The sequence below is a fragment of the Gossypium hirsutum genome, chromosome D10 (genome assembly GCF_007990345.1).
Source record: "Gossypium hirsutum isolate 1008001.06 chromosome D10, Gossypium_hirsutum_v2.1, whole genome shotgun sequence".
NCBI classification, from domain to species: domain Eukaryota; kingdom Viridiplantae; phylum Streptophyta; class Magnoliopsida; order Malvales; family Malvaceae; genus Gossypium; species Gossypium hirsutum.
The window spans coordinates 58,801,123-58,820,413 of record NC_053446.1 but is presented as its reverse complement, the minus strand read 5'-3'; the positions used below and the strand labels follow the sequence as shown (position 1 = coordinate 58,820,413).

The 19,291-nt window shown below is 30.3% G+C and overlaps 2 protein-coding genes across 2 annotated transcripts; both read left to right on the top strand.

Annotated features, from left to right (window-relative positions):
* Positions 1-6,987: 6,987 nt before the first annotated feature.
* LOC107915718 (MATH domain and coiled-coil domain-containing protein At3g58270) lies at positions 6,988-9,405 on the top strand. Its single transcript, XM_016844851.2, has 5 exons — positions 6,988-7,103; positions 7,178-7,307; positions 7,401-7,558; positions 8,174-8,481; positions 8,559-9,405. Exons 1-5 carry the CDS (start codon positions 7,097-7,099, stop codon positions 9,228-9,230), a joined length of 1,275 nt encoding a protein of 424 aa, XP_016700340.1. The 5' UTR covers positions 6,988-7,096; the 3' UTR covers positions 9,231-9,405.
* A 2,875-nt stretch (positions 9,406-12,280) lies between these two features.
* On the top strand, positions 12,281-14,677 carry LOC107915719 (MATH domain and coiled-coil domain-containing protein At3g58270). Its single transcript, XM_016844852.2, has 5 exons — positions 12,281-12,419; positions 12,494-12,623; positions 12,717-12,874; positions 13,490-13,797; positions 13,877-14,677. Exons 1-5 carry the CDS (start codon positions 12,413-12,415, stop codon positions 14,546-14,548), a joined length of 1,275 nt encoding a protein of 424 aa, XP_016700341.1. The 5' UTR covers positions 12,281-12,412; the 3' UTR covers positions 14,549-14,677.
* The last annotated feature ends 4,614 nt before the right edge of the window (positions 14,678-19,291 follow it).

The following is a 19,291-nucleotide window of genomic DNA, read 5'->3' as shown; positions in this document are numbered from 1 at the left end:
AAGATTATGTGTATGCCAAAAGAAAAAAAAATTGTTATGTATTTAAAATGTTCTGATTTTTTTTATAAAATTTTACATGTTAATAATTCGTTAAATGTAAATACAACACATTTTTGTATTCGTACTGTTTTCATGGTATGTCATGTTTTAATTATTTCACATTGTTTTATATAATTTTTAATTCTTGCATAATTTATAATAATCATTTTAATTTAACTCTAAATTTGTTTTTTTTTCCTTAGTTTTCATGAAATTGAAGCTTCCGAAATTCAAATTCTGACTTTTCATTGAATGAGTGATAATTTTAATAGAAGATCATGGAATAAAAGTTATGCACGCTAAAGGGAGGGAAAACAAGTTAGTGAATGCTTTGGTTAGGGTTAAATTATTATTTGAGTTATTGATTTTGTAATTTTTTTTTATATTGGGGTTTGATTTTTTTTATTTAAGTCCTGAATTTGGTAATTATTCTGGGGTTTGAACTTGACAACTTTTCCCACATTGTGGTTTGAATTGTTTTAGTCCAAGTTAGGTCCTGAACTTGACAATTGTTTTCACTTTGGGGTCTAAACTTAGCAATTGTTCACATACTTAGGCCTGAACTTTAGGGTTTTTAAGGACAAACTTGAATAAAAAAAGTTCAAATTCTAATGTGAGAACAATTGCCAAGTTTAAGGCCTAACTTGGACCAAAGAAAAAAAATTCAAGTCCCAACGTGGGAACATTTGCTAAGTTCAAGGCCTAACTTGGACAAAAAAAGGGTTCAGGCCCCAATGTGGGAACAACTGTCAAGTTCATGACTTAATTTGGACAAAAAAAGTTCAAACCTCAATACGAAAGAGTTACTAAGTACCAGCCTCTGAATGTGATTTAACCCTTCGGCTAATTATGCCTAAACCTGGTCATGGACCAGGCTACCCACCCAAGCTTGAAGGCCCGCTCAAAAAGTGGGAGAGTTTAGGCAAAACTATAGGCTCGAAAAATGGACTTGGACAAAAAATGAGACTCGTTTTCTAAATGGGTCGAGCCTCGGGTAAGATCTCTTTAGCTTGAACCTGGCCCAGATTTGCCTAATTTTTTTCACTGTTGTTTTGCTGCTATTTTGTTGTTGTTTGCTGCCATTTTGATGTTATTTTGCTATTATATTATTATTATTTTATTATTATTTTTTGGATATTATATAACTCTTATTTTATTATTAATTTTGCTATTATTTTAGAGGCATTTGCTTGCTAAGTTTCAACTATCTTAGTATTATTTAAGTATAAAGATTTTTTTAATGTATTTTCAATTTATTAGAGAACATTTATTATAATGTTTTTAGTGTATTTGATGTATTATATTTTTTAATTTGTTTATAAAAAATAATATAAAAAATTTAATATGGGTAGACAGAGCTTGTGTTTAGCATTTTTTTTATCTAAGTCAGACTTAGACAAAGTTTATGGCCCATTTTTTGGGTCAAATTGAGCCCAAACCTAAAAAACGAGCCTAAAATTTTGCATTAGTCTGACTTGACTCATGATCAGGTCTAATTATACCCCGCCTGGGCTCCATTGTTTCTTGCAATTGTCGGCTAAAGTCCTGCATGGTGATATGAGCTATCCTGACTAACCAAGACGGGTGACTGTATTGTTAAGCCTATGCTATCAATTTTCTTTAAAAAAAATGTATCAATTTATTTGGTTTGTTAAGTTTTAAAAAAAATTAAAATAAAAAAATCTAGAATTATTTGATAAATCATTCAATTATTTAAAATATTTTATAATCATCATAAATTATAAGAAATTAAATGGCTACTTATCACTTAATGTTGAAAAATTTGAGTTGATTTAAAATATTATGTTCAAAATAAATTGTTTTTATTTTATTATATTTAATTTTTATCCAAAATAATTTAAAATAGTATAAAATATTATATTATATTAACTATGAAATAAGTAATTTTCAAAAACCAAAATTTATTATTATCAAATAATATAATTATATCAACAAAAAAAATTAATATTAAATTTTTTAAGTTTATCAAACAACATCTAAATCTACTTAAATCAAACACTTTGATAAATTAAATCGAATTAATTCAATTTTATGGATTACCTGATTTTTTTCTTACTTACATTATTTGTGTTTGACACTACTGATTTCCTCATTTCCTTTTTGTTTTATGGAGTTTCATTCTTCCCCATCTGCCTCAACAGGCTTCTCTTCCTCCTCAACAACCTTAGCCTTGGGCTCATGCTCTGCCCATTCCTTTCCCAATGCTTCCAACTCCATTTTCATTTTCTTGCAACTTCTGAAGATCTCCTTTCGTTCAGCCGAAAGGGCAGTAAGTTTTTGCTCTACCTGTTTCACCTCTGATACGACCTCCTTATATCTGATTAGATTACGATCCAAATTACGAGTAATCGTCTGCTTCATAGATTCCTTCGCAATAAGGTGATTGTTGTCTTGCACTGCTTTCGCTGCTATGTCAGCTAGTTCTTTCAAGCTCTCCTCCATGGCCAACGACTCTTTTTTCTGCTCAATTGTAAGGGTGGTAGAGGAACAATCAAAACTAGCTAGTATCTTGAATGCATGCTTAAGTGGAGAAAGCTTCGGTGACTCGTAAAAGGTAACAGGGCTCATATTCAAGGCTTCGTCTAATTTAGTCAGTGCTTCCATTGCTTCTTCTTGAGAATAAACAATGTTGGAGCTCGAAAGCTAGTGAAGAATGTGTTCATATCTTCTTCAGTAGGCTCCTCAAGTTCAATGGCCTGAAATGGCGGCAAAGAAAGCAATAATATAGATACATAAATGCATTAATATCAACAACTAATTTAGCTGACTTACCACAATCTGGGAAGAAGGCTGAGTTGGTGAAAGAGTTGTGATTCCTATTGGTTCGGTTTCTTTAGTTTCCTGGTTGTGTATGACTGCCTTAACACAATCAGCTTCCTCCGTCTTAAGTTTATCCGAATCGGTTTTGAGTATCAATTCATGTGAAATCAAAGCTCTAGTCCTATCAGTGGGCATGCATCATTGACAAGATAGCCTCTTTCAGGGTCATGTAATTCAGTAAGAGGTAAGAATGAACGAAAGCTCCAAGCAACATTCATATCGAACTCACGCGTACCCACTGCTAAAAGAAAAAGAGTGTATCATCAACCAGTCAAGTAAACAAGCTAATGACACATTCTAAGAAGAAAGAATGGCATGGAGAACATATTTGGCCTCAAACAAGCTGAGCTAATCGATGGGAGGTCAGATTTCATAGAGCTCAATCCCATTTCTGAACCTATGACCAATATGAGCCCAAAGTTTCCTTTGTGATAATGGTTCCATTTCATGCCTCGTTCAATTTTATATTGACATTCTAGTATATATTTTCTATTTCTATGTATGCATGGGTAAAGCTCAAGCATTCACCATTGAGCCAGGGCCCCAAGTGAACATACAAAATAAATGCCAATATCACCAAAAAGAATTGAATTACACAATTGGTTCACACACTGACCTTTAACAACTAGCATTAGCTTAACCCCAACATCACTAACCATTCCACTATTCCCATAATATGGTCAAATTTGTATGAAAATAAATAAAACAAATTCACCAAGGGGGAAAAAGCAAAAGCCATGTGTCCACATAAGTATACCCCATTGTTTAGAATCAAATAACTATACCCCCATTAAATAAAGTAAAAATGTGATAGCTGCAACAACATAACCTTCAGTAATGGAAGTTGTTCGATCAAATCGGTCAATTACAGTTACTTCAAATTGGACAAATGATCCGCATTGTTCCCTTTGGGAAAGATAAGAATTCGCCTGCCATCAACCAGTTGAAACAAGTAAAACATAAGCAACAAGAAGAAGATTATCAAAGTTACCATTTGTTGCCATCAACCACAAAATTTTCAGAGTAGAGCCTTTTGTCTTGGATGCTAGAGAAATTTTCAATCCTCCCTGTGTTAATATCCACAGACTGAGACTTGCTATCCACTGCACTCAAAATTTTAAACATTAAAAGGATTAAAAAAAAAAAACAGGGTTTTTGAGTGTTTAGGGGAAGGATTATAAGAAGTACTTGCTAATACCTTCCATTATCAGATAATGTGGTAGTAAAAGATGCTTACTGCTCAACGTCCATAATTGGAAAATTCAGGGTTTCCTGGCAAGTGTTGCCAATTTGACTAAAATATGATAAACAATTAACCCAAATTTATTTATTTGAAGTCCGTCATATTATTATTTTTAATTTAACATTTAATTGTTATAAATAATAAATTATTGTAAATATTCATGGAGATAAATTATTTCTTTCTATCTAAGACAAAAAAATATATATTTACATTATTTTTAATTTAATATTTAATATTTATAAATAATAAATTATTGTGGATATACATATAATAAGAGATAAATTACTTTTTTTTCTAAGATAAATAATTTATTTATCTTTATGTGTTAATTTATCTCCTTTATTTATCTTTAATTTTGTAAAGTTTATCATTGTTTTTTAACCCCATCACATAGGTGATTCAAGTGAATGAGAACACATAAAGTAGAATTATATTCTCTATTATGGTGTTTTGTAGCATTCTTTTATTTCTTTATATTTCTAGCTAAATTTCTTTTATTTTATAACATTAATGTTGGGATTTGTTTAAAAACTAAGATTTGAATTCCGCAATAGAGAAAGGATTTTATAAAACAAGGATATTATCCATTTCCGATAGTTTAATGTCACATTAGTAATTATTGGTCTAGCAACTAAACTGATCAAACCAATTGAATCAAGAACCAAAAGTTTAACTGATTGAATTATTGGTTCGATTATTAAAATTTATATGTGACTCTCTAAGGTTATACCATATTGTCATATAGAATTTTAAATTAATTTTCAAGATATGATGTGACATAATCTCAAAATTGATCCTAATAACCAAGTTTAAGGGCCAAAAAACTTATATTATCCCAAACAATAACAAAAAATGTTCCAACACCAAGCTATACAATACCAACATTATAAATTGTTTTCAAGAGAAACTTATTGGTATCAAGAATTGGCTCAGAAAACGACTCGTTAGCTGGGAGAAGTTTTTTTTTCTTTTTTGGGGTTCAAACATTTATAAAAGTTGAAAACTTTGATTAGTAAGTTTGATAATCAAATCGATACAATTTGTAAACGTGAAGGGTTAAAATTATTAGATTATTTATAATTAAGATCAAAATGCTAGAATATGTAAATATTCAGGACTAAATGTGTTATTATGCCGTTATCAATTTAATGGTGGCTAATCAGAACAGGAACGAATTCAAATGTCAGTGTTTAAATTAAAAATTTTTAAAGTTCAGTATCCAAAACAGGAACACGTGCATAGTTGGGTGACCATTTGTATAGTTTACCCAAAAATCAAATGAATTTTAAGTAAAAATCCTTTTGGATTTTCAGATCCTTTTGGGCTTGATATTAAGGCTAAGGCCCAATTTAATTGTTTTTCAAAACCCAATCTGATTTTCTTTAAATTTGCTGCTCAAACCTAAATTTATTTGGAATTTTGTTTTGAAAAATTTGTTGTCAAATCTGTTTTTAAAGAAGTCCAAATTGATTTGTTTTAGAAACTCAAATTGATCTTTTAGAGCCAAATTAATTTTTAAAAAATCCAAATAAAATTTAAAATTAGCCCAAATTAAGAGTCTAAATTTGTTTTAAGCCTAATAGGTTTTGAGTCAATTCGAATTGTTTTTAATTTTTCAAGGTCTTTTAAAAATGCTCTATCTAATTTTAATTTAACAAGGTCCAATTTTAAACTTATAAAAATTATAAAAAAATCATAAAAACTTAAATTGGATTGGATCAATCAGTTTGATTGATTAGATCGAAATCGATAAGGGTATCAATCTGGAGAAGGTCATTAGATCGGTTGACTTGGAAACCGAATGGTTGAATCAAATTTTTTAATATATTTTTTATTTTTAATGTTTTATTTAATTGAATTGGATGAATTATCGAACTGTAAAATCAAGGGCTTGAACAATTCGACTAGCTGTTCAATTATGGAAACATTGGTCAAAATATTTCATTATGGCATATGCTAATAGTTGGATAATAAAATTTTCATTTGATAAAAATTATTAAAAATAAAAAAGTTCGATTCAATAGTCCAGTTCTCAGGTCAACCAATCTATTGACTTTTTTCAGATTGGTAAACTTGCGATTTTGGGCTAATTGGTCCAATTCAAGTTTTTATGATTGTTTTATAATTTTTATCAGTTTATACAATTTTAATAAATTTAATATATTTTTTAAAGAATTCTAATATGTATTTTATTTTAAATAGGTTTCATTAATTTTTTATATTTTTATAATATTTATAAGTTTATACAATTTTAATAATTTTAATAATTTTAATTTTTTTAAAGAATTCTAATATATATTTTATATTAAATAGGTTTCATTGTTTATTTTATATTTTTATAATATTTATAAGTTTATATAAATTTTAATATCTTTTTATAATTTTTAATTTTTTATGATTTTTAGGGGAAAATATTAGATTAAACCAAAAGTTGCCATTTGTCACTATTTGATTGGTCCATCAATTTATTTTAACAGTCAACGTAGTCAATGACGGAAATTGTTAACGGAGGGGCTTGATTGATTATTTTAATTAACGATAGAAAGTTAGTTGAGTGTGAATTTAATATAGGGGCTTAATTGATTTTTTTTGTTTGCATTTTCTTAAGGGCTTTTTTGACATATAAGCAAAAAAAAATCAACATTGATAATTTTGGTGATAGAATTGAAAATGTTTGAAATTAGATAACCAAAATAGAAATATATTAATACTTGAGTGACCCAACTAATAGAATTGCCATCATTTTTTATTTTTTAAATAAATATAAAATTATTTACATAACTTTCTATTAATTTTTAAAATAGTAAAAGAAAATAATAAAGGATAGCCTAAAGCTAAGTAGTTTAAGTCAACTAGACTTTTGACAAAAGAAGAGGACTTGTCAATATTTAAACAAACTTGGAACTCAAAGGAACCTTGAATCTTCATCCCCTCCACGTTTCTGCACTGCAGGTAGCACCACATTCTCTCGTAATGGCAGGTATAGAGCTTCTACTTATAATCCTTTCTTCTATTATTATGTATGTTCTGTAATGTTTAAGATTTTGAGTGCAGTGGATAGTAAGTTTCAATGTATGGATATTGATGTAAAAATAAAGAAGTTCACATGGAGGATTCAGAATTTCTCCAGTCTTGAAGTCAAAAAGCTCTACTCTGAAGTTTTTACTGTTGATGGCTACAAATGGTAACTTTGATCTTCTTCTTCTTGTTGTTGCTTTATGTTTTTATTTCCAGTTTTTATCTCCCTATGACTCAGATTTACAAACTTATTTGGCAGGCGAGTTCTTATCTTCCCCAAGGGGAACAATGTGGATCATTTGTCAATTTATTTAGATGTTGCAGATTCAGCTACTTTGCCTTACGGATGGACTAAATATGCCCAAGTCGGGCTCGGAGTCATCGATCAATTTGATCGTGAAACTTCCAGTACAAAAGGTATATTGTTATTTGTTGCAGCAATCACAATTTCGCAGTACAAACAAGGGATCAGCATTTTATTCTTGTTCTTATTTAATGGGTTTAAAGAGGCTATATAAGATAGCCATAATATAGGAATAAGGGAAGGGTCACTGATATGCTGAATGCTAGGTCTTAAGAGTGACTGCGTCAACCAATTGTGTAATTCGACTCTTTTTCTTATTTACTCGGTTACTTGTCATTTGTCAAAGCTTTAGGAAAACAATGGATATTGCTTCCTCTGGTTCTGTTTTGCATTTATTTTGTATGTTCACCTGGGGCTCTGTCTCATTGGGGAATGCTTGAGCTTTCCACGTACAAGCATACATAGAAATAGAAATGATAGACTAGAACCAAATGACAATATAAAATGTAATGAAGCATGGAAGAGCCATTACGAAGAAGTTTCGGGGTTTATAAAGGAAGCTTCGAATTCATATTACCTAAAGCTCTGCTTGTTTGAGGAGTTGGTATGGTCAAAACTGTTGAAGTCCAGATGCCAAATATTTTATCTATGCCATCCTTTCTTCGTAGAGTCTGTCAGCTTCTGGACTGAACTGGTTGTTGATGATAAGGCACTGTTGTTTTTGGCAGTCACTCACCATTGTTTCAACGCGAGGCAGGCTGATTGGGGCTTCACTTCATTCTTACGTCTTACTGAATTACACGACCCTAAAAGAGGCTATCTCCTTAATGATGCATGCTTGGTTGAAGTATACGTTTGCACTGATAAGACTCTAGATTTTATTTCCCATGAATTTATAGTCAAAACTGATTGGGATGAACTTAAGGCCAAGGAAGCTGATTGTGTTAAGGCAGTCATAGACAACCAGAAAACTCCTACAACCAAACCAGTAGAAATCACACCTCCTTCACCAACTCAGTCTTCTAGCCAGACTGTGGTACGTTACCTAAATCAGTTAATATTAATGCGTATATATATATCTCTTATTATTGCTTTTCTTTTCCGCCATTTCAGGCCATTGAACCTGAAGAGTCTGCTGAGGAAGACATGAACACATTCTTCACTAGCTTAGAGTCCGAGCTTTCAAGCTCTAGAATTGTTTATTCTAAAGAAGAAGCAAAGGAAGCACTGGCTAAAATAAACGAAGCCTTGAATACAACCCCCGTTAATCTTAACGATTCAGGGAAGTTTTCTCCACTTAAGCAGGCATTCATGATCCTAGCTAGTTTTGATGGTTCCTCCACCACCCTTACAATTGATCAAAAGAATGAGTTGTTGGGCTTGGACGAAAGATTGAAAGAACTAGCTAACCGAGCAGCGAAAGCAGTGCAGGACAAGGATCAACTTACCGCCAAGGAATCTATCAAGCGGACGATGACTTGTAATTTGGAGAGTAGCCTAATCAGATATAAGGAGGTCGAAACAGAGGTAAAACAGGTGGATCAAATACTTGCTGCCCTCCGTGAGGAAGTTGAAGAAGCACAAAAGAGAAAGGAGAAGATGTTGGCTGAACGAAAGGGGATATACAGAAGTTGCAAGGAAATGAAAATGGAGTTGGATGCATTGGGAAAGGAATTGGCAGAGTGTGAGGCCACTGCCAAGGTTGGTGAGGAAGAAGAGAAGAGTGTTGAGGCTGAATGGGGAAGAATCAAAGATTTCATCTCTTCCATTGAAGCTAAGATTTAAGTATTGGTGTTTTCAACAAGACTTTATATTATATAAATTTTATATAAATGATACGTAGGAGGTATATATGGAATATGGTATTCTTCTTATGGTCATGCTTAAATTATTTATTTGCTTTTTTTTTTTAACATTAATCTTATTATAAGTTTTTATAATATGAGTTTTTTTTATATAATACATGGAACTATTTATAGCTTATCCCAAACTTTAAATAAGACGAAATTGTGTTTCAGCGCATTTAAAATCACATTCTCCTGCACTAGTAAGAATGTCAATACTAATCAAGTTAAAATTATATTGGCTGCAATTCACTATTTATTATAGTAATGTATGCATAATTTAATGTTTATACTGGGGTCAATTTGACTAAAATATGATAAACAATTAACCCAAATTTATTTTTTTGAAGTCCGTCATATTATTATTTTTAATTTAACATTTAATTGTTATAAGTAATAAATTATTGTAATTATCCATGGAGATAAATTATTTCTTTCTATCAAGATAAAAATATATATTTACATTATTTTTAATTTAATATTTAATATTTATAAATAATAAATTATTGTGGATATACATATAATAGGAGATAAATTACTTCTATTTATCTAAGATAAATCATTTATTTATCTTTATGTATTAATTTATCTCTTTATTTATCTTTAATTTTGTAAAGTTTATCATTGTTTTTTTACCCCAACACATAGTTGATTCAAGTGAATGAGAACACATAAAGTAGAATTATGTTCTCAATTATGGTCTTTTATAGCATTCTTTTATTTCTTTATATTTCTAGCTAAATTTCTTTTATTTTATAACATTAATGTTGGGATTTGTTTAAAAACTAAAATTTGAATTCCACAATAGAGAAAGGATTTTATAAAATAGGGATATTATCCATTTTCGATAGTTTAATGTCGCATTAGTAATTATTGGTCTAGCAACTAAACTGAACAAACCAATTGAATCAAGAACCAAAAGTTTGACTAATTGAATTATTGGCTCGATTATTAAAATCTATGTGCGACTCTCTAAGGTTATACCATATTATCACCTAGAATTATATGTATTAATTTTCAAGCAATGATGTGATATAATCTCAAAACTGAACCTAATAGCCGAGTTTAAGGGCCAAAAAAATTTATATTATTCCAAACAATAACAAAAATTATTCCAACACCAACACTATAAAATACTAACACTATAAATTTTTTTCAAGAGAAACTTATTGGTATCAAGAATTAGCTCGGAAAACGACTCATTAGTTGAGAGAAGTTTTTTTTTTCTTTTTTGGGGTTCATACATTTATAAAAGTTGAAAACTTTGATTAGTAAGTTTGATAATCAAATTGATACAATTTGTAAACGTGAAGGGTTAAATTTATTGAATTATTTATAATTAAGATCAAAATGCTAGAATATGTAAGTATTGAGGACTAAATGTGTTATTATACCGTTACCAATTTAACGGTGGCTGATCAAAACAGGAACGAATTCAAATATCAGTGTTTAAATTAAAATTTTTTAAAGTTCAGTGACCATAACAAGAACACGTGCATAGTTGGGTGACCATTTGTGGGTTTACCAAAAATCAAATGAATTTTAAGTAAAAATCCTTTTGGGTTTTCAGATCCTTTTGGGCTTGATATTAAGGCTAAGGCCCAATTTTATTGTTTTTCAAAACCCAATCTGATGTTCTTTAAATTTGCTACTCAAAACCTAAATTTATTTGGATTTTGTTTTGAAAATTTTGTTGTCAAATCTGTTTTTAAAGAAGTCCAATTTGATTTGTTTTAGAAACACAAATTGATTTTTTAGAGCCAAATTAATTTTTTTAAAATCCAAATAAAATTTAAAATTAGCCCAAATTAAGAGTCTAAATTTGTTTTAAGCCTAATAGGTTTTGAGTCAATTCGAATTGTTTTTAATTTTCCAAGGTCTTTTAAAAATGCCCTATCTATTTTTAATTTAACAAGGTCCAATTTTAAACTTATAAAAATTATAAAAAAAGATCATAAAAACTTAAATTGGATTGGATCAATCTGTTTGACCGATTAGACCGAAATCGATAAGGGTATCAATTTGGAGAAAGTCATTAGATCGGTTGACCTGGAAACCGGATGGTTGAATCAAATTTTTAATATATTTTTTATTTTTAATGTTTTATTTAATTGAATTGGATGAATTAGTCTAACTGTAAAACCAATGGCTTGAACGACTCGACCAGCTGTTCAATTATGGAAACCTTGGTCAGGATATTTCATTATGGTATATGCTAATAGTTGGATAATAAAATTTTCGTTTGATAAAAATTATTAAAAAATAAAAAAAATCGATTCAATCGTCCAGTTCCCAAGTCAACCAATCTAATGACTTTTTTCAAATTGGTAAACTTGAGACTTTGGGCTAATTGGTACAATTCAAGTTTCTATGATTGTTTTATAATTTTTATAAGTTTATACAATTTTAATAATTTTAATATTTTTTTTAATAATTCTAATATATATTTTATTTTAAATAGGTTTCGTTAATTTTTTATATTTTTATAATATTTATATGTTTATATAAATTTTAATATCTTTTTATAATTTTTTATTTTTTATGATTTTTAAGGGAAAATATTATATTAAACCAAAAGTTGCCACATGTCACTATTTAATTGGTCCATCAATTTATTTTAATATCAACGTAGTCAATGACGGAAATTGTTATTGGAAGGGCTTAATTGATTATTTTAGTTAACGATAGGAGGTTAGTTGAGTGTGAATTTAATATAGGGGCTTAATTGATTTTGTTTGTTTGCATTTTCTTAAGGGCTTTTTTGACATATAAGCAAAAAAAAAATCAACATTGATAATTTTGGTGATAGAATTGAAAATGTTTGAAATTAGATGACCAAAATAGAAATATATTAATACTTGAGTGACCCAACTAATAGAATTGCCATCATTTTTTATTTTTTAAATAAATATAAAAATTATTTACGTAACTTTCTATTAATTTTTATAAATAGTAAAAGAAAATAATAAAGGATAGCTTAAAGGCTAAGTAGTTTAAGTCAACTAGAGTTTTGACAAAAGAAGAGGACTTGTCAATATTTAAACAAACTTGGAACTCAAAGGAACCTTGAATCTTCATCCCCTCCACGTTTCTGCACTGCAGGTAGCACCACATTCTCTCGTAATGGCAGGTATATAGCTTCTACTTATAATCCTTTCTTCTATTATTATGTATGTTCTGTAATGTTTAAGATTTTGAGTGCAGTGGATAGTAAGTTTCAGTATATGGATATTGATGTAAAAATAAAGAAGTTCACATGGAGGATTCAGAATTTCTCCAGTCTTGTAGACAAAAAGCTCTACTCTGAAGTTTTTACATTTGATAGCTACAAATGGTAACTTTGATCTTCTTCTTCTTGTTGTTGCTTTATGTTTTTATTTCCAGTTTTTATCTCCCTATGACTCAGATTTACAAACTTATTTGGCAGGCGAGTTCTTATCTTCCCCAAGGGGAACAATGTGGATCATTTGTCAATTTATTTAGATGTTGCAGATTCAGCTACTTTGCCTTACGGATGGACTAAATATGCCCAAGTCGGGCTCGGAGTCATCGATCAATTTGATCGTGAAACTTCCAGTACAAAAGGTATATTGTTATTTGTTGCAGCAATCACAATTTCGCAGTACAAACAAGGGATCAGCATTTTATTCTTGTTCTTATTTAATGGGTTTAAAGAGGCTATATAAGATAGCCATAATATAGGAATAAGGGAAGGGTCACTGATATGCTGAATGCTAGGTCTTAAGAGTGACTGCGTCAACCAATTGTGTAATTCGACTCTTTTTCTTATTTACTCGGTTACTTGTCATTTGTCAAAGCTTTAGGAAAACAATGGATATTGCTTCCTCTTGTTCTGTTTTGCATTTATTTTGTATGTTCAACTGGGGCTCTGTCTCATTGGGGAATGCTTGAGCTTTCCACGTACAAGCATACATAGAAATAGAAATGATAGACTAGAACCAAATGACAATATAAAATGTAATGAAGCATGGAAGAGCCATTACGAAGAAGTTTCGGGGTTTATAAAGGAAGCTTCGAATTCATATTACCTAAAGCTCAGCTTGTTTGAGGAGTTGGTATGGTCAAAACTGTTGAAGTCCAGATGCCAAATATTTTATCTATGCCATCCTTTCTTCGTATAGTCTGTCAGCTTCTGTACTGAACTGGTTGTTGATGATAAGGCACTGTTGTTTTTGGCAGTCACTCACCATTGTTTCAACGCGAGGCAGGCTGATTGGGGCTTCACTTCATTCTTACGTCTTACTGAATTACACGACCCTAAAAGAGGCTATCTCCTTAATGATGCATGCTTGGTTGAAGTATACGTTTGCACTGATAAGACTCTAGATTTTATTTCCCATGAATTTATAGTCAAAACTGATTGGGATGAACTTAAGGCCAAGGAAGCTGATTGTGTTAAGGCAGTCATAGACAACCAGAAAACTCCTACAACCAAACCAGTAGAAATCACACCTCCTTCACCAACTCAGTCTTCTAGCCAGACTGTGGTACGTTACCTAAATCAGTTAATATTAATGCGTATATATATATATATCTTATTATTGCTTTTCTTTTCCACCATTTCAGGCCATTGAACCTGAAGAGTCTGCTGAGGAAGACATGAACACATTCTTCACTAGCTTAGAGTCCGAGCTTTCAAGCTCTAGAATTGTTTATTCTAAAGAAGAAGCAAAGGAAGCACTGGCTAAAATAAACGAAGCCTTGAATACAACCCCCGTTAATCTTAACGATTCAGGGAAGTTTTCTCCACTTAAGCAGGCATTCATGATCCTAGCTAGTTTTGATGGTTCCTCCACCACCCTTACAATTGATCAAAAGAATGAGTTGTTGGGCTTGGACGAAAGATTGAAAGAACTAGCTAACCGAGCAGCGAAAGCAGTGCAGGACAAGGATCAACTTACCGCCAAGGAATCTATCAAGCGGACGATGACTTGTAATTTGGAGAGTAGCCTAATCAGATATAAGGAGGTCGAAACAGAGGTGAAACAGGTGGATCAAATACTTGCTGCCCTCCGTGAGGAAGTTGAAGAAGCACAAAAGAGAAAGGAGAAGATGTTGGCTGAACGAAAGGGGATATACAGAAGTTGCAAGGAAATGAAAATGGAGTTGGATGCATTGGGAAAGGAATTGGCAGAGTGTGAGGCCACTGCCAAGGTTGGTGAGGAAGAAGAGAAGAGTGTTGAGGCTGAATGGGGAAGAATCAAAGATTTCATCTCTTCCATTGAAGCTAAGATTTAAGTATTGGTGTTTTGAACAAGACTTTATAATATATAAATTTTATATAAATGATATGTAGGAGGTATATATGGAATATGGTATTCTTCTTATTGTCATGCTTAAATTATTTATTAGGGTTTTTTTTTGGAACATTAATCTTATTATAGGTTTTTATGATATAAGTTTTTTATATATATAATATATGGAACTATCTATAGCTTATCTCAAACTTTAAATAGGATGAAAATGTATTTCAGCGCATTTAAATCGACATTCTCCTGCACTAGTAAGAATGTCAATACTAATCAAGTTAAAATTATATGGGCCACAATTCACTATTTATTATAGTAATGTATGCATAATTTAATGTTTATACTGGGGTCAATTTGACTAAAATATGATAAACAATTAACCCAAATTTATTTATTTGAAGTCCGTCATATTATTATTTTTAATTTAACATTTAATTGTTATAAATAATAAATTATTGTAATTATCCATGGAGATAAATTATTTCTTTCTATCAAGATAAAAATATATATTTACATTATTTTTAATTTAATATTTAATATTTATAAATAATAAATTATTGTGGATATACATATAATAGGAGATAAATTACTTCTATTTATCTAAGATAAATCATTTATTTATCTTTATGTATTAATTTATCTTTAATTTTGTAAAGTTTATCATTGTTTTTTTACCCCAACACATAGTTGATTCAAGTGAATGAGAACACATAAAGTAGAATTATGTTCTCTGTACAGCCCAATATTTGCCCAGCCCAAAAACCAATTACAAACCCAATACCCAAAACCTACACAACATAACCCAAACAAAACAGCAGCCTAATTTAGCCCAATAACCTAGCCCAACTACACAACCGGCCCAATCCCCCAAAGTCAAACTAGGGTTTCAGAAAAGAAACCCTAGCGCCGCATCTGCTGACCAGCCGCCACGGTCATGTCGCCCACTTGCCCTGCCACCGCAGCTTCTGCCGCCGCACGTCCCATCGCCACTTGCCTGCAAAACTAGAGAAAGAAATCACAAGTAATAAATAAAAAATATTGTAAAAATGGCTATAAAGTCATTCAAAGATCTGTAATGGGGCTGCCCACCTTTTTCACGATTTAAAGAAATAAAAAAGCAAAAAAAAAACAGATTCAATAACCCATTTTTCGGTATATCTATTTTCCTTTTCTATTTTTATTTTTTTTCTCTTTATTTTTTTTCTTTCGAACTATTTGTGTTTGATTTTGTTTCTTTTATTTTTTAAAAACTGTATATATATAACATATAAAAAAAGCAAAAAAAATTACCTTTGAATTTACACGGTGGCCGGCACGACGGCGTCGACGGCGGTCCTTCTTGCCGGATTCTGGGCTATGGACTGGAAGGAGAGAGGATTTTTTAAGAGAATTTGTTTTTTTCTTTGAAAGAGCAGAAAATGAAGTTAATTTTTTTTTTGATTTTATAAGCACTCAAAACGGCGCCGTTTTGCGCCATAGCCCCAGGCGTTAAAACGACGCCGTTTTGCCCCCAGATCCGCCCGTCGACTCGATCCGACCCGGAGGGTCCGCGTGTTTTCGCTGGAGAGGATATTTGCGCGCGAGGCCCCTCCTCCTTAGCGCTCTGGTGCAATTTAGTCCTGTTTTGTTTTTTAAATTCGGTCGCATAATTTCTCATATGTTTCATTTCAGCCCGTGTCAAAACGCTGCGTGTAGGGCTCTGGATATTTTCCAAATCGATCCCCTAGGCTTCGCGCGCATTATAAATGAGTCCCCTTTGTATTTTCCATGTTTAAATTCGCCCAGTATCTTTGTTTTTACTTCGATTTAGTCCTTTTTTAACACTTTTATTATTATTATTATTTTTTCTTCATTATTTTAATGTTATTATCTTTTATTATTATGATTATTATTTCTATTATTATTTATATCATTTTTATTCATCATATTATTATTATATGATAGTTTAGATATACATACATATATTCTTTTTTGCATTTACTTTATAATCTTAAAAAAAATAAGTATACTTACATACATTTTTGTACATATATACCTACCTTTTTTACATGTATTTCATTATTTTCATATTCTATAATTTTTATATACCTACGCATATGTACATATTTTATATATATATATTTATATATTCTTTATATTTTAAAATATATTATATATATTTTATATATACTTTATAATTCTAACATACATACATGCATATATATATATCATAATTTTATTCATTACTATTGTTTCATTTGGTGTTAATTTATTTATTTATTTACATGCTCATTATTATTATTTACTTAAAGTGCTTTATTATTTGTTTATTTACTTTTATTTGTTGATTTCTTTTTATTATATTTGCCATCTTATTTATTTATCTTTTCTTATTTTGCTTGTATTATTTTATTTTCATTATCATCATTATTATTATTTTACATTCATTTTTCTTTACTCAGATTTATCCAAAAACGGAAAATTTCAAAATAAAAATAACACTCGATATTTGAGATCTTCGAGAGAATTGAGCCCTAACGTATTGGGTTCCGATTTTCTTTGTTGAATCAAAATAATCGAAATTACTCTTTTATAAAAAAACATAAATAAAAAGCTCATCATCGAGAATTCAATACGTCGTGTCCTAATGCATTGGATGTGACACGTTGATTTCTTAAGATGAAGATTTTTTTAAAAAAATAAATGCAATATTCAATGTTTGATATTTTGAGAAATTGTGTCCTAACGAATTGGGTTGAGATTTCTTCATTTGATTTAAACAACTGAATATTCTTTTAAACTTTATTACGTGAATATTTTCAAACTCAAGTTTTAAACGATATCGGGAATTAAAAAAGGATCGTGTCCTAACTTACTGGCCGCGATCTCTTTTTTAATCCAAGATAGTTAAATATCTTTTGAACAAGCATTTTCATTCACGTATCGGGAATTCGAGATATTGTGTCCTAACTTACTGGATATAATTCTCTTTCTCGAATAACGTGAAACATGCCCTTTTCCTGAAAATTTTTAACATTTTAATACAAGGATCGTATTTTTAAAATTCTTCAAGGTTCTCAATTTTCGACATTAAGACATTAAGTAATCAACTAGGTACCAATTTTGGGCGTATCGAGGGTGCTAATCCTTCCTCGTGCGTAACTGACTCCCGAACCCGTTTTTCTGAATTTCGTGGACCAAACTTGTTGTTTTAATAAAATCAAACCGTTTATTAAAAACAACTCCTTTTCGAGGTGATCCAATCACACCTCATAAAAAAAAGGATTGGTGGCGACTCCTGTTTCTTTTTTTCAAAACCCAAGTCGACCCCGTTTTCAATAAAAAAATAAGGTCAACATTCTCAATTATGGTCTTTTATAGCATTCTTTTATTTCTTTATATTTCTAGCTAAATTTCTTTTATTTTATAACATTAATGTTGGGATTTGTTTAAAAACTAAAATTTGAATTCCACAATAGAGAAAGGATTTTATAAAACAGGGATATTATCCATTTCCAATAGTTTAATGTCGCATTAGTAATTATTGGTCTAGCAACTAAACTGAACAAACCAATTGAATCAAGAACCAAAAGTTTGACTGATTGAATTATTGGCTCGATTATTAAAATCTATGTGCGACTCTCTAAGGTTATACCATATTATCACCTAGAATTATATGTATTAATTTTCAAGCAATGATGTGATATAATCTCAAAATTGAACCTAATAGCCGAGTTTAAGGGCCAAAAAAATTTATATTATCGCAAACAATAACAAAAATTATTCCGGCACCAACACTATAAAATACTAACACTATAAATTTTTTTCAAGAGAAACTTATTGGTATCAAGAATTAGCTCGGAAAACGACTCATTAGTTGAGAGAAGTTTTTTTTCTTTTTTAGGGTTCACATTTATAAAAGTTGAAAACTTTGATTAGTAAGTTTGATAATCAAATTGATACAATTTGTAAACGTGAAGGGTTAAATTTATTGAATTATTTATAATTAAGATCAAAATGCTAGAATATGTAAGTATTGAGGACTAAATGTGTTATTATACCGTTACCAATTTAACGGTGGCTGATCAAAACAGGAACGAATTCAAATATCAGTGTTTAAATTAAATTTTTTTAAAGTTCAGTGACCAGAACAAGAACACGTGCATAGTTGGGTGACCATTTGTGTGGTTTACCCAAAAATCAAATGAATTTTAAGTAAAAATCCTTTTGGGTTTTCAGATCCTTTTGGGCTTGATATTAAGGCTAAGGCCCAATTTTATTGTTTTTCAAAACCCAATCTGATGTTCTTTAAATTTGCTACTCAAAACCTAAATTTATTTGGATTTTGTTTTGAAAATTTTGTTGTCAAATCTGTTTTTAAAGAAGTCCAATTTGATTTGTTTTAGAAACTCAAATTGATTTTTTAGAGCCAAATTAATTTTTTAAAAATCCAAATAAAATTTAAAATTAGCCCAAATTAAGAGTCTAAATTTGTTTTAAGCCTAATAGGTTTTGAGTCAATTCGAATTGTTTTTAATTTTCCAAGGTCTTTTAAAAATGCCCTATCTATTTTTAATTTAACAAGGTCCGATTTTAAACTTATAAAAATTATAAAAAAAAATCATAAAAACTTAAATTGGATTGGATAAATTTGTTTGACCGATTAGACCGAAATCGATAAGGGTATCAATTTGGAGAAAGTCATTAGATCGGTTGACCTGGAAACCGGATGGTTGAATCAAATTTTTAATAT

Bases quoted from the DNA above. Each gene is read 5' to 3' on its own strand.
- LOC107915719 (XM_016844852.2), top strand. The intron at 12,624-12,716 runs GTAACTTTGATC...CTTATTTGGCAG, and splicing joins ACATTTGATAGCTACAAATG to GCGAGTTCTTATCTTCCCCA. The intron at 13,798-13,876 runs GTACGTTACCTA...CCACCATTTCAG, and splicing joins AGTCTTCTAGCCAGACTGTG to GCCATTGAACCTGAAGAGTC.
- LOC107915718 (XM_016844851.2), top strand. The intron at 7,308-7,400 runs GTAACTTTGATC...CTTATTTGGCAG, and splicing joins ACTGTTGATGGCTACAAATG to GCGAGTTCTTATCTTCCCCA. The intron at 7,559-8,173 runs GTATATTGTTAT...TGTTTTTGGCAG, and splicing joins TGAAACTTCCAGTACAAAAG to TCACTCACCATTGTTTCAAC.